Source organism: Macaca thibetana, chromosome 11 (assembly GCF_024542745.1).
Source record: "Macaca thibetana thibetana isolate TM-01 chromosome 11, ASM2454274v1, whole genome shotgun sequence".
NCBI classification, from domain to species: domain Eukaryota; kingdom Metazoa; phylum Chordata; class Mammalia; order Primates; family Cercopithecidae; genus Macaca; species Macaca thibetana.
Window position 1 is genome coordinate 2,001,445 of NC_065588.1, and position 23,178 is coordinate 2,024,622.

At 47.7% G+C, this 23,178-nt stretch overlaps 1 protein-coding gene and 1 pseudogene across 2 annotated transcripts in view; both read right to left on the reverse strand.

Moving 5' to 3' along the window:
• Window positions 1-329: 329 nt before the first annotated feature.
• Window positions 330-3,605, reverse strand: LOC126930351 (uncharacterized; annotated as a pseudogene).
• Window positions 3,606-9,531: 5,926 nt separating this feature from the next.
• DCP1B (decapping mRNA 1B) overlaps window positions 9,532-23,178 on the reverse strand; it is a 66,201-nt gene continuing 52,554 nt past the window's right edge. Inside the window, exons 8-9 of one of the 2 annotated variants that reach the window (XM_050747067.1) lie at window positions 20,388-20,636; window positions 9,532-10,269 (exon numbers count right to left, since the gene is read on the reverse strand). In XM_050747067.1, the coding sequence (XP_050603024.1) occupies window positions 10,264-10,269; window positions 20,388-20,636 (255 nt within the window). In that variant the 3' untranslated portion in view covers window positions 9,532-10,263. Of the gene's footprint in view, window positions 10,270-17,398; window positions 17,630-20,387; window positions 20,637-23,178 lie in introns of those variants that run through there. The other variant, XM_050747066.1, reaches the window with a different exon arrangement.

Consider the following 23,178-nt stretch of genomic DNA (forward strand, 5'->3'; position numbering starts at 1 on the left):
GCCCAGCAAATGGCGAGATCTCTATAAACCCTGTGGTCATCGTGGCTCTCCTTGTCATTGTCATCCTCCTCATGACCATGGCCACCGTTCATGGGGGGGCCGGGTCACACCGGGAAGGCTGTCTGCAGCAGTCTCCCCAGGGTGGGGGCACTAACACCTGTGCAGCCCTTCCTCTGCCTGAGTCCCATCTGTTCTGGACAAAATTAGGCGTGTAGGTGAGGAAGCAGAGGGGCAGTTACTGGTGCCGATGAATCCCCGAAGCGTTTTGGAGAATCACAGCTACAACTAAATTCAGCTGGAGGTTTGTCCTCTCAGTCTGAGCCATGTGCTCATTTCAGAGTGTGGGGAAGGAGGGGGAAGGGGGAAGGAGGAAGAGGAAAAGGTCGAGGAGGAAAAAGAGGATAGGAGGAGGAGGAGGAAGAGAGGGAGGAGGAGGAAGGGGGAGGAGGAGGAGGAAGGGGAGGAGGAGAAGGAAGAGGGGAAGGAGGAGGAGGAGGAGAAGAGGGGGAGGAGGAAGAGGAAAAGAGGAGGAAGAGGGAAGGAAGAGGGGGAAGAAGAGGGGAAAGAGGAAGAGGGGAAGAGGGGGAGAAGGAGGAAGAGGAGGAGGAGGAGGAAGGGGAGGAGGAAGAGGAGGAGGAGGAAGAGGGGGGGAGGAGGAGGAGAGGAGGGGGAAGGAGGAGGAAGAGGGAGAGGAAGAGGGGGAGGAGGAAAAGGAGGAGGAAGGGGGGAGAGGAGGAAGTGATGGAGGAGGAAGAGGAGGAGGAAGAGGGGAAAGAGGAGGAAGAGGGGGAGGAGGAGGAAGAGGAGGAGGAGGAAGAGGGGGAGGAGGAGGAGGAAGAGGGGGGGAGGAGGAGGAGGAAGAGGGGGAGGAGGAGGAAGGGGAGGAGGAAGAGGAGGAGAAAGGGAGGAAGAAGAGGAGGAGGAAGAGGAGGAGGAGAAAGGGAGGAAGAAGAGGAGGAGGAAGAGGGGGAAGAAGAGGGGGAGAAGGAAAAGGAGGAGGAAGAGGGGGAGGAGGAGGAGGAAGAGGAGCAGGAGGAGGAAGAGGGGGAGGAGGAAGAGGGGGAAGAAGAGGGAAAGGAGGACGAGGAGGGGGAAGGCGGGGGGAGGAGCAGGAGGAGGAGGAGACGACCAGATGGGCATGGGTTTGGTTCCGTCTGCTCAGGCTCACTTGTCTGTGCCCACTGGCCTGGGTCCCTCAGGTCTCCATCCTTCTGTTTCACAGCCTCAGTTCCTCTCTTGGTGGGGCCTCCATGAATCTTTCCTTCTCTGCCTGTCTGCCTGGCCTTCGGCTTCTCCTTTTCTCTTGCTCCTCAATGCCTCCCCGCCCTTCTCTCCCACAGTGCCCAGCAAGCCTTTGCTACCTACCCACTGTACACCTGGCCCTGTGCCTGGCCCCAGGGTCCAGAACCCCTTAGCGTGATGGTGATTTCTTGCCCTGGAGGAGCTCACAGGCTGCTGAGAAGACAGACACAAAGGAAAATACCGAGAGGCCAGAGAGCTCGCTCTGCCTGGATCTCATGCCCTTATGAGGGTGATTTCTGCCTGGAGTAAACCCCATGTGTCTGAACACCTGCTGCTCCACTGGGCCCTCAGAGTGGAGCATAGACCCTGCCTCGCCCCCGCCTCCGGGAGCTCAGAGTCATCAGAAGAGTGCCCAGCAGGGTGCGGCGGGTACCACTTAGTGCTTCCGGCTGCAAGGAGCAGGAAACCCCTACTTGGGGACTGAAATAATAACGGTGTGACAGCTCACACGAGGCCAGAGGCAGGTGGCTCCAGGGCTGGCGAGTGCAGCAGGTCCGAGATGTCACCCAGGACGCCGTTCCTTCCGTGTTTCCTCTTGCTGCCCTCAGCATTTCAGGTTGTCCCCCAGCCAGCTCCCCTCATGGCCACAGGATGGCTGCCGCTGCTCCCTTGCTGGTTCCCAGGGCTTGTTCCAGACCTTCTGGATCCAAAGCCCTGAGGTGCAGAGCCCCCGTCTCCCTGGGTGCCCCCAAGGTCCTGGCCGATGTTTGGGAGCCAGTCCCCCGACCTTCCTGCGTAGATATAGGAACGCTCAGCCTTGCGCCGGGGGCACGTCAGAGGAACAGTGAGGGCAGCACGTCCTGGCGTTACCTTCCTGCGTGGATACAGGAACGCTCAGCCTTGCACCGGGGGCACGTCAGAGGAGCAGTGAGGGCAGCACGTCCTGGAGTTAGCAGAGACTGCAGACTGGGCTTCCACACAGAACATTTGCCTGTGACCAAATTTGAGGACAAAGGTTTCTTTCTTTTGAAGTCATGGGTTTCCTGGTTGGAGCCTCGTCGGACCCCAGCAGTGCAGTACAGGGGAGTGAATGAGCAGGAAGAGGACCAGCATCTTGTGGGGGCAGGGCCACGACAGGGGCCTGTGCATCCATCCCTGAGGAGCTGGTGGCAGAGCGGCGGATGCCGTGGTGGAGCATTTCGTGGAGTACTGGCAGGTGACACATGCACGTGGCAGTGAGGACGACATGTAAACATGGCATTTAGTGGGGGGAAAGCCAGAACGGGATTCATAACACAGAACCACAGAAATTAAAATTAGATAAGCTGGGCGCGGTGGCGGGCACCTGTGGTCCCAGCTACTCAGGAGGCTGAGGCAGGTGGATCGCTTGAACCCAGGAGGTCGAGGCTGCAGTGAGCTATGGTACAGCCACTGCACTATAGCCTGGGTGACAGTGAGATCCTGTCCTAAAAAAAAAATAGGTCCACAGAGTTTCATACAACTGAATACTACACAGTGATTAAAAATGGACATAACGAGGATTGAAAGAATCAGATAAAAGATGGTGAAGACACTGCTTTGTGTCACTCCATTTATGTGAAATTCCAGAAAGAAACCTGTGATGACAGGAATCGGCATAGTGACATCCCAGAAGGTCAGTTTGGCTAAGCGGGGTACACGCAAGACCTTCTGGAGCGTCGGCAATGTTCTCGATTGTCGTCTGGATGTGGGTTAACACACGTACGCAGACACACGCAGACGGCTGTTTGGAAACCTCGCTGAGGTGTGCACTGAGGTCTCTGCGGACTTTTCCGTGTGCATCTTACACCTCTATAGAATTCATATAAAGCCACGCGCACAAAACAATATACATTTTGTAAAAACACAAACAAAAAATAACACGTTGGACAGGATACAATGGCTGAGGGGTTGTGGGGAATGGGAGTGGGGCACGGACGTCAACGGGAGGAAATGAACTTTTAAAGAATCCTTGTCCAAACCAGTGATGAAGGTTTATATAAACTAAGGAGCATGATTACCTCGATTGCTTGTGTGCCCGAGGGTGGGGGCAGGAGAGAAAAGAAAGAGCAACAGCAGCAGAATAGCAGAGGCAACAAGTTTAGGGCTTCAGAGGCTTGGACCAGACGCACGTGGGGAGTGGTGGGGTCTCTGCGGGCAGCCTGGCACCACAGCTTCCTAGGCCCACTGCCAAGGGCAGGCCGCCCTGGTCTGCTCAACGTCAAGAACATAATCCAAGACAGTGACAAAAGAAAGCAGGGCAGAGTTCCTGGCAGTGGTTACCCAGGGCTGGAGCTTCCCAGTCCTGGCGGGGAGCTGGCAGTGAAGCCAGACTGAGCGTGCATCGTGCGTCTCTCTCCACAGCAGGGGAGATGGTGTGAGCTGGAGCGTGCACAACATTCAGGGGTGAAATTTTTAGTGAGCAGAAATGGAGAGAAGGGGTGTGGGCTGAGGGTCATGTGAGGTGAAGTGAAGAGGTTCGTTCTGCCTCTCCCCGGCTGCAGAGGGAGCATCCACTGGGCACTGCTGCGGGGGCCAAACCACAGGGGACGAGGCTCAGCGATGCTTGGAATGGGATTGGCAGAGGTTTGTTCCGCACGATAACAGACTGTTGGAAATGGGCTGGGGCGTGTGTGTGCAAATGTGTGTACATGTCTGTCTATGATGTGGATATGTGGAGGTGTATGTGTGTTAATGTATGTGTGCATGTATGTTGTGCAGGCATGTGTGCGAGTGAACTATGTGGGCATGTGTGAATGTGCACATCTACTGCATGTATGTTTATGTGTGTGCATATGTGTACATGTGAATGTGTGTGCATGTGTTTGTGTGTATGATGTGTATGTGTGAGGTGTATGTGCATGTGTATTTCATGTTTGTTTGTGCATATGTATGTATATGTATGTGTGCGTGTGTGAATGTATATGTGCGTGTTTGTGTGTGTGATGTGTATATATGTGAGGTGTATGTGCGTGTATTGCATGTTTGTGTGTGCATATGTATATATGTGTGTGTGTGAATGTATGTGTGTGCATTTATGGTGTGTGTGATGTGTATGTATATGTGAGGTGTATGTGTGTTTATTGCATGTTTGTGTGTGCACATGTATGCATATGTATGTGTGCGTGTTTACGAATGTGTGTATGTGCGTGTTTGCATGTTTGTGTGTGCACATGTATGCATATGTATGTGTGCTTGTGAATGTGTGTGCGTGTTTATGGTGTGATGTGTATGTCTATGTGAGGTGTATGTGCGTGTGTATTGCATGTTTGTGTGCACATGTATGCATATGTGTGCATGTGTGAATGTGTGTGCGTGTTTATGGTGTGTGTGATGTGTATGTGTATGTGTGGTGTATGTGTGTGTGTGTATTGCATGTGCATGTGTACGTGTGTATACGTATGTGTGCAGGTGTGCGTACCTGTGTTCTGAAGAGACTGAGAAAGAATAAACAGGAGAGGCTCCCCGCAGGGGTGACTGGTCCTTTAAAGAACCCCCCAAACTCTCCTTTCCTTTGCCTCCTGGGCTCGCTGTGCAGCCTCCTTAATGAATGCCTGTAGAATGCATTCAGAGGCTGGAAGGAGAAGCAGCAGCTTTATAAACAAACACACACTTCTAAAGGGTGACTAATCCCTGAGTCCCTGAGGGAGAGGAGAGAGCTGTGCTGTGTTGGAGGAAGGGGCACCTTGAGGGAAGGAGGCAGCTGCGGGGGTTCACTGAGGTTTTGGTCCCGGCCCCCATTAGCAAGTTGCTTCTCCAGGGGCAGGCCCCGGCTCCTTTCTGGGCTTGTCTCCAGCAGCCAAAAGAAAGGCTTGGATTATGGCCTCACAAGATCCTTTCTCTTGCTCCCATTTTATACAGTGCCTGTTGTGGCCAAGGTCACGGCGTTGCCCCGGCTGAGCACAAAAGGGCACTCAAGAGAGGCAGGCAGGGGCCACGTGGCCGCCCCTCCCATGCAGACAGCCTTGCTGGCTGGAGCCACCCATGGAGTGACCTGTTTGCGGAGGTCCAGCACAGAGCTCTCTAAGAGGCTCAGCAAAGGCCAGCAACAGAGCAGGAGGCTCCCGTCCATGGCAAAGCCAAACCGGGGCTGCAGGGTCATTCCACACACTGCAGGCACCCCGACCTGGGGGATAGAGCGGGTCTCCAGGAGACGTGGAGGCAGAGAAAGTGGTGGCCGCCTTGCACTCAGTCCTCTGACAGTGACTTCCCCTGAACATACATCTTAACCAGAAGGAAGGACCTGAAAGGAGAAAGGGGGCTGGATGCTGAGACAGGAAGAAACTCCATCTGGTAGAGACTCTTCATCTGACAGGGGAACCTGCCCTGTGTTTGCATGGCCTGGCTTTAGTACCCAGGGCGAAGTAGTGACAGAGCCGGCCCACTCAGCCTCCTGACTTGAGGGGAGCTGTTGCCTGCCGTCGGACTCTTTTAGGCTTATCGAAGGGACCCCTGGGCTGTAAGTTTGGCAGGGCCTACCTGGTGATAGGCATGGGGATCACTTGTCTGCATTTGCCCAGGACAGCCTATGTATGTTTCTGCCTATTGTCTGTGTGACGAGTGACAGTTCACACCCAGAAGTGTCCTATTTTGGATGATCAATTATGTGGTCACCCCACTGATGGACAACTGGGTGACACTAAAGAAAGAGGACTTGAACCTCCAGAATCTTTGACTTTTAGAACTTTATGGACATCTGTTTTCTGTAAAATCCCTCCAAAACGTTCTGCAGCCTTCTGCTGACGTCATAAACAGAAAGTATTCCTCATCTGCCCACGTTAGAGTGGGGTGTGATGGGGGAAGTGAGTGACCCCGGTATCTGAGTTAGAGGAGGTTCCCTGAGACCCCAAAGCCAGGGTGGCCCCTACCGGACTAACATTTCCTAAGTGCTCACCCACAGGCACCCACAGCACCACCCAGCTCACAGGCATGCTGAGTTTAAACTGCATGGAGCCCCTCACGTGTCAGGCATTATGTTTTATTATTGGCATTATCAACTTCCTTATCTCATGAAGAGAGGAACAGACTTTGATGGGGAGACGGTCACATCCTGCTCTGCGAGTGGCCACGCAGGAGCTAGAGCCCGGGTCCCTGGGCCCCGCCTCCCCTCCACAGGACACTGCCTCTGTGCGCCTGGTCACAGTCAGACCGAGCAGGGCGCCCTGCTGGCAGCCAGGCCCGGGCAATGGGGAGCAGAGGGCAGAATCCCTCGCGAAGTCTCTGCTCCCTGGACGGGCTGGACGGTGCTTTGCCAGCCACATCTCCTGCCAATCTCTGTCTTTTAAGTTCCAGAACACTGAGTGGCTTGTATTCTCCCCGCTTCCCACCCAATCACACACACACGCACACGCGCGCAAGCACACGTATACACAGGCACTATTGCTGCTTCTTGCCTTCCTGTCTTGGCTCATGCCATCTCTTTTGCCTTAAACTCCTGCTGCCCCCTTATTTTGTCAGCTCCTACCTACCCTTTGGGAACCGGCAGAGGCATCACCTCTTCCTGGAAGCCTTCCCTGGCCTCTTATTTGCACGTAAGTGATGGCCCTCACCATGTCACCGACGGTAAGTCTCTTTCCCACTGGTCTGTGAGATCCTCAGGGCCTGGGCTGGGTCTTACTCATCTCTGTGTCTCCAGCATGGCATCTGATGGGTGGAGGCCATTCACACACAGGCTGGGTGCTCCACTGCCAGGCAGAGCCCCTTGTCCTTTCAGGACCCGTTATCTCAAGATTTCCTATATCAAGCCAGTTTCCCAGCCTCTGTGCATGCTGGGAAACCTCTATCTACACAGGAGGGAATAAAACCTAAGGAACTTGTGACCCTGGAGAAGTGCCATGGGCAGAAAATATAACAACATCAAAAATAATTTTGGACAGACTTATGATGGAGCCAAAGGTGGCGATAAGAAAGGCTGGGACACACCTGACCCGTGAGGCTGATGGGGGAAGGGCCAGCTCTGCCTGGCACATCCCACAGGGCTGCCATCCAGCGTAGAAAACGCCAGCGTGGCGCACGCGTGGCTCTGGCCCAAAGCAACCATTGCAGGGTTCCTCCGATTAACACCACAGAAAATCCTTTCCCCTTGATACTCATCTGGGCAGAGAAAGAGACAGGAGGTGGTGGGACTAGAACCCAGAGCTTCCTGAGTGCAGTATTCTCTACACTACATCACACAGGAGGAGGGACTCCTGACAGCCTAGATCTGGGGACTGCCGCCTTGGTCTTCTGAGCCCCTTCAATTGTGTAGGTACCCGGTGTGCCTGACAGGCGGAGGAAGGAGCTGGGGCATTCACAGGACTGTGTGTGTGCACGGCTGGGTGGGCTGCAGCTCCCATCCTGGGCCAGGAGAACGTCACCTTGGAGACAAGGCCCTGCTTGTCCCCCAGCATCTCTAATGCTGAGAACTCCCACCTGTCCCTTGCGTGTCTGTTTCAGTGTCTGCCGACCTCAGCAGGATGCTTTACCTTGGCTTCTCCCTAGATATTTGGCGCCTTTCATCTTGGCCCTCAGACTTTTAGGGAAATTCTTAGACTTTGGCTTATGACTGTCTGGTCTCCCACCCTTTCTCTTGCCTACTTAGTACATTTTTATCTCCTTCCTGCCGTGCCCTTAGTTAACTTGTCCGAGGCTTGGATTTCTTTCTTCTGCCTCCTTCAGAAGCCTGGGCTGCACAGCTTGGGCTGCTAGCTGGCGTGGGGCCACGCGCCTGTCTGTACTGCCCAGCCGCCGGGAGTGCCAGTCACCCAGTGCTCTGCTCTCCTCCCCCCCAACAGTCTGCACACGCAGTTTTTATTTGTGTACTTTTCTCAAGGCTCTAAGCTGTTGGCAGGCATTACTCATGACTCAATTTAGTGAACATCTATCTAGATACCCAAGGTTGAGTTAAATATACCGAGTATTTGTAACCACCTCCCTCACTCCTCTAATTGTAAGAGGGAGTGGGGTGCAGAGCAGCTGAGATCTGAAAACCAAGTGTTCGGCAAAATGCAGGGCAGGCTCCCCAACGTGCGTGGCCACGCACCTTTCCACCACGAAGCGCCGCCTCAGCCTGTGCACTGCAAACGACGCATTTCACCTCGAACACGACTCCATGTTCCAAAGCCTGCGAGGCAGGCCGATTTCTTGGAGAAGGGAGGAGGCGGCACATGTCTGAATAGAGCAGGCCCTGTTAGAAAACAGAAGGCTTCTTCACTGCTAATAGGAGCGAGTGGCCAATCTGTCCACATTAATCCGGAGACATGGTTCCTAAAACTGCACCCAACACTCCACCCCTCCCCGCCCCACCTGCATCTACACTGACAAATGGAAACCGAGCCAAGCCTGGTGCTCAGAGCACTCGTTTCTAATGTGCCCCTCCCATCCTTGGCACCACATACTCCAGGGAAACAGGCCTTAACAAGTGTGGACTGTTGGTTTCTCTTTATACCCCAGAGAACCAAAGAAGGCTGTTACTCAACAGTTGAGATTTCTTGAGGTGGAAACGCACTTTCCTCTCAGATTTTCACCCTTCTCATTCAAGAGGAAGAAAGCAGGTCTTTCTGTCCTTTCTGGGTCTGAAAAGGGCAGGCAGGCTGCTGGTGTCTGCGGGAAGAACAAACTTACCCAATGCAACAGATCTGTGATTTCCAGGGCAGTCCTTCAGCATACTATATATATATATATATTTTTTGGTTTTGTTTTTATTTGTTGGCCCAGGGTTGACCCCTTAAAAGGGCTGGCAGAAGCCAGTACAAGGGGGCTCTGTGTATCAGCAGGGCTGGGTATGCACACCAGACAGTTCTAGAAGACGCTAACGAAGGTTTCTCTCACTCTGCAGTTACCACCATGCCTGGCCTTCTGAAGGGGGAGACCGAGCAGAGTGCTTCTTCTCAGAAGATCCAGGAAGTACGAATCCTGTCAAACAGCACTGCCTTCTCCCACCCTGCAATTAAGGTGGTGCTTTACCCATACAGCAGGGGCAAGAACAATACCGACATGGTACATTACAAGTAACTGTACTGCTGGGTATGTGGACCTCTGAAAGAGCTGTGGCATTTCCTTCATAAGGAAGGGAGAAGTGTTACTGTTTTCATTCCAGTGATAAGGAAATGAAGGGGAGAAGACGGTAAAGCAAGGCGACCACAGATCCCTAAGTGCCAATGCCAGACTGAACACACAGGTCCTGGTAGACGGCAAACGAAGGCCAGACCAGCAGCTGCGGGCCTCTCCCGACAACTGGAGCATGGCCCCCGACACCGCAGCCATGGCACAGAGGAGCCGTTTGATTAAATGCTGCTCCCATTTAATCCTCATATGGACCTTGTGAGGGTCTTTCATTTTCTAAGTGAGAAAACCACGTCCCAGAGATGTGCTTGTTCAGGAACTGAAGGCGGGTCTGTGTGACTCCACAGCTGGGTGCTCTGTCCCCACACCAGACAGCTCCGGCTTCTGGAACTTCCGCCAGGTTGAAGCCCACTGCACTGGATAAGGCTGCCTCTATGAACAGAAATCCACTCCACCTGAGATTCAATTAGTTGAAAACTGCTGCCTGGGAACCAGTGGCACCTAAGGAGTGGCGTCCATGATGTTCTCAGAATTTGGGCTGAGTGGAAAGAAGAAAAGCCCATTTATTTATGAAATCTAACTTTGGGTGCCTTAGATAACCCTTTTTGATCTGTTTCTTGGACTCACTAGAGAAAGTCCTTTTGTACAAAGACACTCTCATCTGCTCTGCTGTGTAGAAGAAATAAGCACTCCATCACCAACTGCCCTTTAAAGGCTGCCTTCGTCTTTGGTCTAAATGAATTGGGCCTGTCCCTTTTGAAATGATTTATTCCAGTAAAGGATGGAGAATTTATTATTTTTCAAAACAGATGACTGTGGTGTTGACCTAGAAAGGCCCGACTGAAGCCTGCAGGGTAGGTCTGACCGTGCTGGGCTTGGGTTTGTTCCTCTGTTGCATCAGAACACGGGCACCTTTTCACATCAGGTACTGCAACTGATATTCCCTTCTGTGCTGTTTACTCAATTCTGAAGCAAAAGAAGAAATATTTCATGAAATTAATCATTTGCTACTGCAAATATGTTAGGAACATTAAGTATGGAATTCATCTCTCCTTAGCTAGTGAGGCAACTCTAAACATGTCATTAAGATCAAAGATATATTTTTAAGGTTGCCAGCAGTTAAGCAGATCATTGATTTTGTCCCATTTTTGTACATGTGTTGCTGAAGCAAGCACTATTATCATTGGCTTTGGAATAACAGATCCAAGTGTGTCTCTGTCCTTGCCCTGTTCTCCTTATAAGACTATTGAGATACCATATATGCAATTATTAATTTCAAGTGTTTTGTGAAAACTTTGCATGGTTTATCACTATGTTAGATGTTGTAGGTGATACGAAAGAAACAGAAGAAGTCAGCGCTTCCTAAATGTTGGAGGATAACACAGTAGACTCCTCGCCAAGGTCCGGCATATGACAAGGGTTCAGTAATAGTCAATCCCTTTTCCACCCACCCTTTCTCTTCACAAGAAAAAGCACCTTCCTGCGGAAGAGTAGGGGAGGTGGTGTTCTAACAATGCTTTCACTTGATGGCATGGCTGAACAAAGGTCTAGTGCTTCAAGTCCAAGCCTAGGTCTCAGAAACTGTAGGGAAACCTGTTTTCCTCATGCTTCCATGTTATGAACTATAAAATGAGAATAAAAATTACTGCCTACTGTGCAGTAATCTAAGATCTTTTTATTATCCGAGAATAAGAAGGGCTATAGAAACACAAAGCTTTATTTATTATGAATACTCAGCAGGGACTGATTCCCATACATACTCTTAACAACTTGGCAGGGGCTCGTCCGACTCCTTCCAAGATTAAGCTCCTCATCTCTGTGAACATAAAACTCGATCTTCTACACAGCTTGCAGATCATGACGCCCTGAACATCACAGTCACAATCTCCTGTGCCCTCCCCCTCAGCATGTTCTGCGAAGGGTGATATACTATCCATTCGGAAGCTTAGGCGGGCACATCCTGCTGCTTGGGTCCAAAAGAAATACCATGGGCTGGGATGGATGAAGTGTTGCTGGAAATCTGGGCCATTTGTCAACTCCTAGAACATCTATCCTCTAGAAACCAGCTATAAATACCTTTAGAAATAACTTCCTTCAAAGGATTGGGTAAAACATGCCAACTGGGTTTTTACAAATGAAAGGTTTACTTTGGTAAAAGAAAACCGTCATTACTTCCAAAGGCTCATTAAAACCTTTGTAGGCGAACTTGTGGGATGACACTGCCACCTGGTGGTCGGCGTGCACTGTGCACACTGAGCTCCCTAATGGAAATTACACACTGCTCAAAGAACAGCCCTTCCCACGGAGACACCGATTCTTCTAAAGTGGCCCCACACACGTAAGGAGACATACTTTAAGCTTGGCATTTACTTGAGTGACCTGAGCAAAGAATTTTCCTACCCACTCAATTCTTGGTACCAGGTGTACTGAAGGACATGATTTCTAAAAGCAAAACAAAACAAAACACTTGAAAGGCAGGCCCGGTGGTGACAAAATCTCTCAGCATTTGCTTGTCTGTAAAGGATTTTATTTCTCCTTCGCTTATGAGGCTTAGTTTGGCTGGATATGAAATTCTGGGTTGAAAATTCTATTCTTTTTTTTTTTTTTCTTTTTTAAGACAGAGTCTCGCTCTGCCGCCCAGGCTGGAGTGCAGTGGTGCGATCTCCGCTCACTGCAAGCTCCGCCTCCCGGGTTCACGCCATTCTCCTGCCTCAGCCTCCCGAGTAGCTGGGACTATAGGTACCCGCCACCACGCCCGGCTAATTTTTTGTATTTTTAGTAGAGACGGGGTTTCACCGTGTTAGCCAGGATGGTCTTGATCTCCTGACTTTGTGATCCCCCGTCTTGGCCTCCCAAAGTGTTGGGATTACAGGCGTGAGCCACCACGCCTGGCCCCTGAAAATTCTATTCTTTAAGAATGTTGAATATTGGCCCCGACTCTCTTCTGGCTTGTAGGGTTTCTCCAGAGATATCCACTGTTAGTCTGATGGGCTTCCCTTTGTGGGTAACTTGACCTTTCTCTCTGGCTGCCCTTAACATTTTTTCCTTCATTTCAACATAGGTGAATCTGACAATCATGTGTCTTGGGGTTGCTCTTCTTGAGGAGTATCTTTGTGGTGTTCTCTGTATTTCCTGAATTTGAATGTTGGCCTGCCTTGCTAGGTTGGGGAAGTTCTCCTGGATAATATCCTGGAGAGTGTTTTCCAACTTGGTTCCATTTTCCCTGTCACTTTCAGGTACACCAATCAAATATAGGTTTGGTCTTTTCAAGTAGTCCCATATTTCTTGGAGGCTTTGTTCGTTCCTTTTCATTTTTTTTCTCAAATCTTGTCTTCATGCTTTATTTCATTAAGTTGATCTTCAATCTCTGATATCCTTTCTTCTGCTTGATCAATTCAGCTGTTGATACTTGTGTACGCTTCACGAAGTTCTCGTGCTGTGTTTTTCAGCTCCATTGTGTCATTTATGTTCTTCTCTAAACTGGTTATTCTAGTTAGCAATTCCTCTAACCTTTTTTCAAGGTTCCTAGCTTCCTTGCGCTGGGTTAGAACATGCTCCTTTAGCTCGGAAGAGTTTACTACCCACCTTCTGAAGCCTACTTCTGTCAATTCATTCTCCATCCAGTTTTGTTCCCTTGCTGGTGAGGAGTTGTGATCCTTTGGAGAAGAAGAGGTGTTCTGGTTTTTGGAATTTTTAGCCTTTTTGCGTTGTTTTTTCCTCATCTTCGTGGATTTATCTTTGATGTTGGTGACCTTCGGATGGGGTTTTTGTGTGGACGTCTTTTTTGTTAATGATGGTATTCCTTTCTGTTTGTTAGTTTTCCTTCTAACAGGCCTCTCTGCACTAAATATGGAAAGGAAAAACTGGTACCAGCCACTGCAAAAAACATCAAATTGTAAAGACCACTGACATTATGAAGAAACTGCATCAACTAATGGGCAAAATAACCAGCTAGCATCATAATGACAGGATCAAGTCCACCCATAACAGTATTAACCTTAAATGTAAATGGGCTAAATGACTCGATTAGAAGACACAGACTGGCAAATTGGATAACGAGTCAAGACCCATCGGTGTGCTGTATTCAGGATACCCATCTCACGTGCAAAGACACACATAGGCTCAAAATAAAGGGATGGAGGACTATTTACCAAGCAAATGGAAAGCAAAAAAAAAAAAAAAAAAAAAAAAAAAAAAAGCAGAGGTTACAATCCTAGTCTCTGATAAAACAGACTTTAAACCAACAAAGATCAGAAAAGACAAAGGCATTACATAATGGTAAAGGGAACAATGCAACAAGAAGAGTTAACTATCCTAAAATATATATGCACCCAACAGAGGAGCACCCAGATTCATAAAGCAAGTTCCTAGAAACCTACAAAGAGACTTAAACTCCTACATAATAACAGAGGGAGACTTTAACACCCCACTGTCAATATTACACAGATCAATGAGACAGAAAATTAACAAGGATATTCAGGACCTGAACTCAGCTCTGGACCAATGAACCTAATATGCATCTACAGAACTCTCCACCCCAAATCAAAAGAATATACATTCTTCTTAGCACCACATCGCACTTATTCTAAAATTGACCACATAATTGGGAGTAAAACACTCCCCAGCAAATGTAAAAGAAAGGAAATCATAACAAACAGTCTCTCAGATCACAGTATGCAATCAAATTAGAGCTCGGGATTAAGAAACTCACTCAAAACTGCACAACTACATGGAAACTGAACAATCTGCTCCTGAATGACTACTGGGTAAATAACAAAATTGAGGCAGAAATAAATAAGTTCTTTGAAACCAGTGAAAACAAAGACATAACGCACCGGCTAAAGCAGTGTTTAGGAGGAAATTTATAGCACTAAATGCCCATAGGAGAAAGCGGGAATGATCTAAAATCGACACCCTAACATCACAATTAAAAGAACTAGAGAAACAAGAGCAAACAAATTCTAAAGCTAGCAGAAGACAAGAAATAACTAGAATCAGAACAGAACTGAAGGAGACAGAAACATAAAAAAACCTTAAAAAAAAATCAATGAATCCATGAGCTGGTTTTTTGAAAACATTAACAAAATAGATAGACTGCTAGCCAGACTAGTAAAGAAGAAAAGAGAGAAGAATCAAATAGACATAATAAAAAATGATAAAGGGGAGATCACCACTGATCCCACAGAAATACAAACTACCATCAGAGAAGACTATAAATACCTCTATGCAAATAAACTAGATAATCTAGAAGAAATGGATAAACTCCTGGACACACACACTCCCAAAACTAAACCAGGAAGAAGTTGAATCCCTAAATAGACCAATAACAAGCTCTGAAATTGAGGCAGTAATTAACAGCCTATCAACCAAAAAAAGCCCAGGACCAGATGGATTCACAGCCTAATTCTACCAGAGGTACAAAGAGGAGTTGGTATCATTCCTTCTGAAACTATTCCAAACAACAGAAAAAGAGGGACTCCTCCCTAACTCATTTTATGAGGCCAACATCATCTTGATACCAAAACCTGGCAGAGACACAACAAAAAAAAGAAAATTTCAGGTCAATATCCCTGATGAACATCAAAGTGAAAATCCTCAATAAAATACTGGCAAACCGAATCCAGCAGGACATCAAAAAGCTTATCCACCATGATCATGTCGGCTTCATCCCTGGGATGCAAGGCTGCTTCAACATATACAAATCAATAAATGTAATCCATCACATAAACATAACCAATGACAAAAACTACATGATTATCTCAATAGATGCAGAAAAGGCCTTCGATAAAATCCAACACCGCTTCATGCTAAAAACTCTCAATAAACTAGGTATTGAAGGAACGTATCTCAAAATACTAAGAGCTATTTATGACAAACCCACAGCCAATATCATACTGAATGGGCAAAAGCTGGAAGCATTCCCTTTGAAAACTGGCACAAGACAAGGATGCCCTCTCTCACCACTCCCATTCAACATAGTATTGGAAGTTCTGGCCAGGGCAATCAAACAAGAGAAAGAAATGAAGGGTATTCAAACAGGAATAGAGGAAGTCAAATTGTCTCCGTTGGCAGATGACACGATTGTATATTTAGAAAACCCCATCGTCTCAGCCCAAAATCTCCTTAAGCTGATAATCAACGTCAGCAAAGTCTCAGGATACAAAATCAATGTGCAAAAATAGCAAGCATTCCTATATACCAATAATAGACAGAGCCAAATCATGAGTGAACTCCCATTCACAATTGATACAAAGATAACAAAATACCTAGGAATACAACTTACAAGGGATGTGAAGGACCTCTTCAAGGAGAACTACAAACCACTGCTCAAGGAAATCAGAGAGGACACAAACAGATGGAAAAACATTCCATGCTCATTGATAGGAAGAATCAATATCATCAAAATGGCCATACTGCCCAAAGTAATTTATAGATTCAATGCTATCCCCATCAAGCTACCACTGATTTTCTTCACAGAATTAGAAAAAACTACTTTAAATTTCATATGGAACCAAAAAAGAGCCCATATAGCCAAGACAATCCTAAGCAAAAAGAACAAAGCTGGAGGCATCACACTACCTGACTTCAAACTATACTACAAACTATACCTCAAACTATACGTAACAAAAACAGCATGGTACTGGTACCAGAACAGATATATAGACCAATGGAACAGAACAGAGGCCTCAGAAATAATGCCACACATCCACAACCCTCTGATCTTTGACAAACCTGACAAAAACAAGCAATGGGGAAAGGATTCCCTATTTAATAAATGATGTTGGGAAAACTGGCTACTCATATGCAGAAAACTGAAACTGGATCCCTTCCTTACACCTTATACAACATTAACTCAAGATGGATTAAAGACTTAAACGTTTAAGACCTAAAAGCATAAAAATCCTAGAAGAAAACCTATGCAATACCATTCAGGACATAGGCATGGGCAAGGACTTCATGACTAAAACACCAAAAGCAATGGCAACAAAAGCCAAAATTGATAAATGGGATTTGATTAAACTAAAGAGTTTCTGCACAGCAAAAGAAACTATCATCAGAGTGAACAGGATGGGAGAAAATTTTTGCCATCTACCCAACTGACAAAGGGCTAATATCCAGAATCTACAAGGAACTTAAACAAATTTACAAGAAAAAACAAACAACCCCATCAAAAAGCGGACAAAGTATATGAACAGACACTTCTCAAAAGAAGACATTTATGTGGCCAACAAACATATGAAAAAAAGCTCATCATCACTGGTCATTAGGGAAATGCAAATCAAAACCACAATGAGACACCATCTCACACCAGTTAGAATGGTGATCATTAAAAAGTCAGGAAACAACAGATCCTGGAGAGGATGTGGAGAAACAGGAACACATTTACACTGTTGGTGGAAGTGTAAATTAGTTCAACCATTGTGGAAGACAGTGTAGTGATTCCTCAAGGATCTAGAACCAGAAATACCATTTGACCCAGCAATCCTATTACTGGGTATATACCCAAAAGATTATAACTCTAATTATTACCCATTACTGGGTATATACCCAAAGGATTATAACTCTGCCTATTACAGGGTATATACACAAAGGATTGTAACTCATTCTACTATAAAGACACATGCACACATATGTTTACTGCAGCACTATTCACAATAGCAAAGACTTGGAACCAACCCAAATGTCCATCAATGAGAGACTGGATAAAGAAAATGTGGCACATATACACCACGGAACACTATGCAGCCATAAAAAAGAATGAGTTCATGTCCTTTGCAGGGACATGGATGAAGCTGGAAACCATCATTCTCAGCAAACTAACACAGGAACAGAAAACCAAACACCACATGTTCTCACTCACAAGTGGCAGCTGAACAATGAGAACACATGGACACAGGGAGGGGAATGTCACATACTGGGGCCTGTCGCTGAGTGGGGGACTAGGGGAGGAATAGCATTAGGAGAAATACCTAATGTAGATGATGGGTTGATGGGTGCAGTAAACCACGAAGGCACGTGTATACCTATGTAACAAACCTGCATGTTCTGTGCATGTATCCCAGAACTTAAAGTATAATAATAAAAAACACTTGACTATAAAAAAAATCTGAAACATTTTACTTCATATTATACATATTTTTTTTAAAAAAGGCAGAAACATTGAAGGAAACCACACTCAACATGAAAGGACCTTGTGCCAGAGTTCTAGAAGGACCTTGAAAATCAGTTTTAAACCGACTTGCTGTCACATAGTCTTTTTCATGGCTGCTTGAGTCATGCTGAAGAGATAGGCTTCATAGATTATATTTAAGAAGTTGTCATCGTTCTGGAAAACAAATCGAAAGACCCGAGAATGTAACTTGGTTGGCAGACACAAAAGGCTTCCTCTGTCTTAGAGCTGAACTGGCATTTGGATACTGAGACACTCATCTCTCCCTGTCTGATCTAACAGCTGGTGGTTTTTAATTGCACGTGTGAATGTTAAGTGGGGTTGAAGGCAAGGCTGGACAGAGCTGATGGTTTTCCACAGTCAGTATGCACAGTAGCAAGAGCTCATTACATGCAGCACAGATGGGCAGCCCAGCCACATGGCAGCATGGAGCAAGGTTTACTCAAGAACAGCCTGAGTCTGCTGCCTGAAAAGACATGGCGTTAGGAGGACGTGATCCAAGTCAGTGGTCTCCAAGTTTGGTTAAGAGATTGCTGTGGTGTGTTTTTGGTTTCTTGTTTTTGGGGTTTTTGAGACTGGGTCTCACTCTGTCACCCAAGCTAAAGTGCAGTGGTCCCATCATAGCTCACTGCAGCCTCCACCTCATGGGTTCAAGCGATCCTCCCACCTCAGCCTCCGGAGTAGCTAGGGCTACAGTTGCATGCTACCGTGACTGGCTTTTCTTTCGTTAAGACGGGGTCTCACTATGTTGCTCAGGGTGGTCTTGAACTCCTGGGCTCAACTGAGCCTCCCACTTTGGCCCCCCAAGTGTTAGGATTACAGGCATGAGCCACTGTGGTTCTTAAAGGCCCTCCAAGTCACCTACAATGTGTCTACTTTGTTTTGGGCATTACTTAGGATTGTACTTGCAATATGCTTCATCAATACTTCATCAAAGCCAATATAAGTCTTCCCATAAGTTATGGAAAGTTTCTGGCCTTTGCAAGTGGGCAGGAGTAAGACTGGTAATCTCTGGGCTCTTTTGCCTGGCTAAGAAGTCAGAATCATGGTCTAATCAGTGGTTTTCCTCATTTTTTAATTCTAGAGACTTCTCCCTCCCACCCAAATTCTTTACAGTGTTAGTAATTCACCCACACTTCACATTCCCCCTTCATTCTCTCTTGGCACCCCACATAGAGTTAGCATCATTCTCATGTAATGAAGAGAGTGATGTTATCCCTCTTTTTCCTACAAAGTAGTCACAAAGTTCCTATGCATGAGATTGTGTCCTAACAAGAGGCAGAGACGACAAACAGATTGCTTGAGTGACTGGGAATATGAGGTGTGGTACATGGGAAGAAGTACGATGCATGCAGACGGTGGAGGGAAGGGGAATGTAATTTCTAACCTGCCATGTTCAGCAACTACTCTGGAGTAACAGAGTCTCAAGACGATGCGAATGGAATCAGCCAGAAAACATATGACTCTTTTAAATTCAAACGTAAGAAATTGGCTCAAAGTAAAGAGGTTCACAGATGTCCTATCTAATTCCTCAGGAACTTACCATGAATAGCTTTAAAAGGTGGCAAGTATTTTTATCCTGATACTTATTTATGAATTAGTAAGGCTCAATCATTTGCCTTATTTATCTCTGATTGTTATTATGCTTCTGCTGATTTCTAGCCCCATTCCTTTCATTCTCCCTCAAACATGTTTCCTTCTTTTGTAGTCTCACTATGTTGCTCAGGTTGGTCTCGAACTCTTGGCCTCAAGCAATGCTCCCACCTTGGCTTCCCAAAGTGCTGGGATTACAGGCATGAGCAGCCACTGCGCCTGGCCAACATATAACCTTTTTACAAATGTTGTACTAATCGAGACCATTGTCTTTTTAAGTAGGATAAGACAACCACAGAAGGGGCTGGCCTGCTCTCTGAAGAACATCTGATGCTTAAGCAAAGTACCACGAAGGTTTTCTTAAAGATTATCTACCAAAAAGAGTTAACTGGGGTATCTGAAGTCTGTCTGGCTACAAATGTTCCACTTTTCAAGGACTACCATTGATTTTTTTGGGTGTGCTTTGCTAGGGCACCTGTGCTGAATGTTCTCCCGAGGCTGGTCCCTGGTAATATTCAAGGGCCACGGGAGAGTACGTGGGAAGTGGCACTCGGGGGCCAGGCTAGGGGGCATCCCAGCTCTGCTTATAGTTCTGTGCCTCAGGCCAGTTGCTCAGCCTCAGTTTCCTTGTCTGTAGAATGGGAAAAATAACAGGGTTGTTGTGTAAAGGAGTGAATGAGTTAATAGGTATGTAGCACTTAAAACACGGCCCGGCACCAGCTCTGTGGAGTGCTAGCTATTACAGCACTCATTATTATTTCATAATTTCATAGACAAGTGAGGCAAGCGGCTCACAAGGAGTCCTGTCACTCCATCCCGTCCTAATGAGCAGGTTTCAAAATGACTCGTAAAACACACCTGTAGCAGCCATGGCCATTACTTGCTTCCCTCCCTGTTTTCCACTCACTCAGTGGCCTGCTCCCCACTCAGCAGACGGCCCCTTGCCCAGGACTGCTCCCACCTCTACTTCCCAATGGTGAGTTTTCTGTGTGGGCCCCCAGTAGCACCCAGGGTCCTCTCAGGGACTGCTTAATTCCCAGCGTATGCTTCCTTCCCTTCTGACAGGTGACAGCTTGGAGGCCTTAGAGTCCTTCACATTACAAAATCCTTGAAAAGCTGAGACACCCAAAGCCACACTTGGTATTATACATAACACCGAGCTAACTGAGCACAGAAGCCGCTGGGGTCAGGATGAGTTGTTACACACACCTGTTATTCTCACGGAAGCTAAGCAGGCCTTGGCTGAGTCTTTATCTCATACTTGCAGCCAGGAGGCCAACCGGCGCAGTCCGGTGCAAAGGCAGACGACGTGCCCGCTTACCTGAATGAGGTACAGCAGTGCCTCCTGGAGCTGGAGCTTGGTGAGTGGGCTGCTGGTGATCACGGAGGGCTCCGGGCCCTGTATGGGCAGGAGGAGGCTGGTGGTGGCAGCAGGTGGCTCCTGGCCTCCCACAGGCAAGGGGCCGCTCTCCCTTTCCTTTGGCGGGACAGAAGTGGGCTGTGCGAACACCATGGGGGACATGAGCAGAGAAGGAGCTGCTGTAGCAGGGATGCGCCGAGGTGAGATGACCTGCTCACAGGAAATACACAGAGGGCGCGGCTCAGGAACAGCTCACGGCATCGCAGCAAATACACACAGAGGGCGGGGCTCAGGAGTAGCTCATGGCATGACAGCTTGCAGCGGCAAATACAGGTGGTCTAAGCATGCCCTGTCCACAGCTTCCCTAGCTGAGAAGTCTACGGGTAACTGATTCTTGTTCCACTCTCCGTGCACCTTCCTTTGGCATCACTGAGCAGCTCTGGTATCGTCTGCTGTGGTGGCTGCTCCCACTGCATATGAAGCCTGGCCTCTGGGTGACAGCTTATTTTTCAGGCTACTAGTATCTGGCAAGTGCATTTAGATTTCTGACCTTTTCCTTAGACCTGGCTGTCCATGACTCTGACCTAAAGGTCTCACAACCTGTGTGACCCGCCACCCTTGTTAGGGGCCTACCCATTTCCCCTCCTGACCCCGGAGCACAGGAGGCGCTGTGAGAGCAAGTCCCCTCCTCCTGCGGCCTCACTCGCTTCTCACTGGGAGGGAGAGCGACGTGTGGGTTCCACCCCTTCTGGGTCCTCTCCCGACACGGCCCGCCTGCCTGCAGGGAGCCCGGGGCTTCCGCTTCTGCAGCTGATGTGTTTGGGGTGACCAGGCTGCCTGTTGCTCAGCCCTGCCGGGGCTGTCTGGTGAGTCTAACTCCCTTGGCAAACAGACCTGAAACCAAGTTTTCTAACAGCCCTTTCAGTTATGCAAGTGACATTTTGATCCTAATCTGACTGACTCCTACAGCTATCATTTGCTTCTAACTCAGGGAAGAAAAAGAATGTTATTTCTCAGCCTCCGAACTCCCCAAAAGAACTCCTAAGAGGGAGGCACGGAGGCCGGCAAGCTAGAAGGTGCCGTAATTTTATCATCAGTCCCTCAGCACCTCTTTGAGCAGAAGCTGGCCTAGAGGAAGGCAGGCTGTCTCTTTTAACTTGTCCCTACGTGACATTCCGAGGAGCGGCGCTGAGCAGTGGTGCTCCCGGAGGAGGAGTCAGGCATTCTGAGCACAGCGTGGGCTGCTGCAATGCTTGCCTTTCTCACTTGGCTCTTGATATTTGTGAGTACTGAAAAGTCAAAGGAGTTGTACATCAGAAATTTAAGTCAGACTATATTCACCCCATTCTTCTCATTCTAAATCATCAAAGAGAGAAAAAGCAGACATTTTTAAAAGACAGACAATAACACTGAAATGAGGGGGAGTGGGAGTTACAAATATTGTTCCTAGAGCAGTCAGTACTCAGATTTGGGATGTTAATAAATAAGAAATGAGAACACTTGGACTCAGGGGCTCACAAAGACTTTTGGTCCATGCCTAAGATCTTTGTTTTCAGAAAACTGAATTTTTTGTTTTGCGACAGGGTCTCACTCTATTGCCCAGGCTGGAATGCAGTGGTGCGAACATGGTTGACTGCAGCCTCAACCTCTTGGGCTCAAGCAATCTTCCCACTTCAGCCTCCCAAGTAGCTGGGACCACAGAGGCGTGCCACCACACCCGGCTAATTAAAAACAGAAAATTCTTGTAGAGACAGGGTCTCACTATGTTGCCCAGGCTGGTCTGAAACTCCTGGGTTCAAGTGATTCTCCCATCTTAACCTCCCAAAGTGCTAGGATTATAGGCATGAGTCACCATGCCCAGCCAAAAGTGAAAGATTTTTGAGAAACTGTTATAAATTACATAACAGGCCAGGTGCAGTGGCTCACGACTGTAATCCCAGCACTTTGGGAGCCCGAGGTGGGTGGACCACCTGAGGTCAAGAGGTCGAGACCAGCTTGGCCAACATGGTGACACCCCATCTCTACTAAAAAAACACAAAAAATTAGCCGGGTGTGGTGGCAGGTGCCTGTAATCCCTGTGACTCAGGAGGCTGAGGCAGGAGAATCACTTGAACCCAGGAGGTGGAGGTTACAGTGAGCCGAGATCGCACAATTGTACTCCAGCCTGGCAACAAGAGTGAAACTCCATCTCAAAAAACAAAAAAAAAGGTATACAACAAAACATGACGAAGGGCCAGTGATTAGATATGTGATACACAGGGAGAACTTTCCGATTTTTAAACCCAATGTACTTTCAGTGAATGTGTTCCAATCCAAAGGGAAAACAATTCAGTGTCAGATCTCCAGATGTTACCTACAGGCAGATGATCAATAGCTTGTGGTTTCCTCACTGTCCGAAGTCAGTGATAGACATGGAGAAGCATCTTCCCCAGAGGACAGAATATTTCTAAAAACGGTCATATTCTCCCTCTCTGGCAGTTTGTGTGGGGGGTGGAGGTGGGTGGCATGCGCATCTCTCCTGATCTTCAGTAGGCTATACTGACAATACAGAGAAGGATAAAAACAGGCTGCACCTTTAAGGAGGAAATATGCTATTTTTTGTTTATTTCAAGAACCTACAGCATGGGCTGTGGGTAGAGGTAAGGAGTCTGTTTTCTTCATCATTATGTACCCACATGTAGACAATCCCTGACACATAGTAAGTGCTCAAAAATATTTACTAAATAAGTGAATAAGCAATAATTTACTGTGG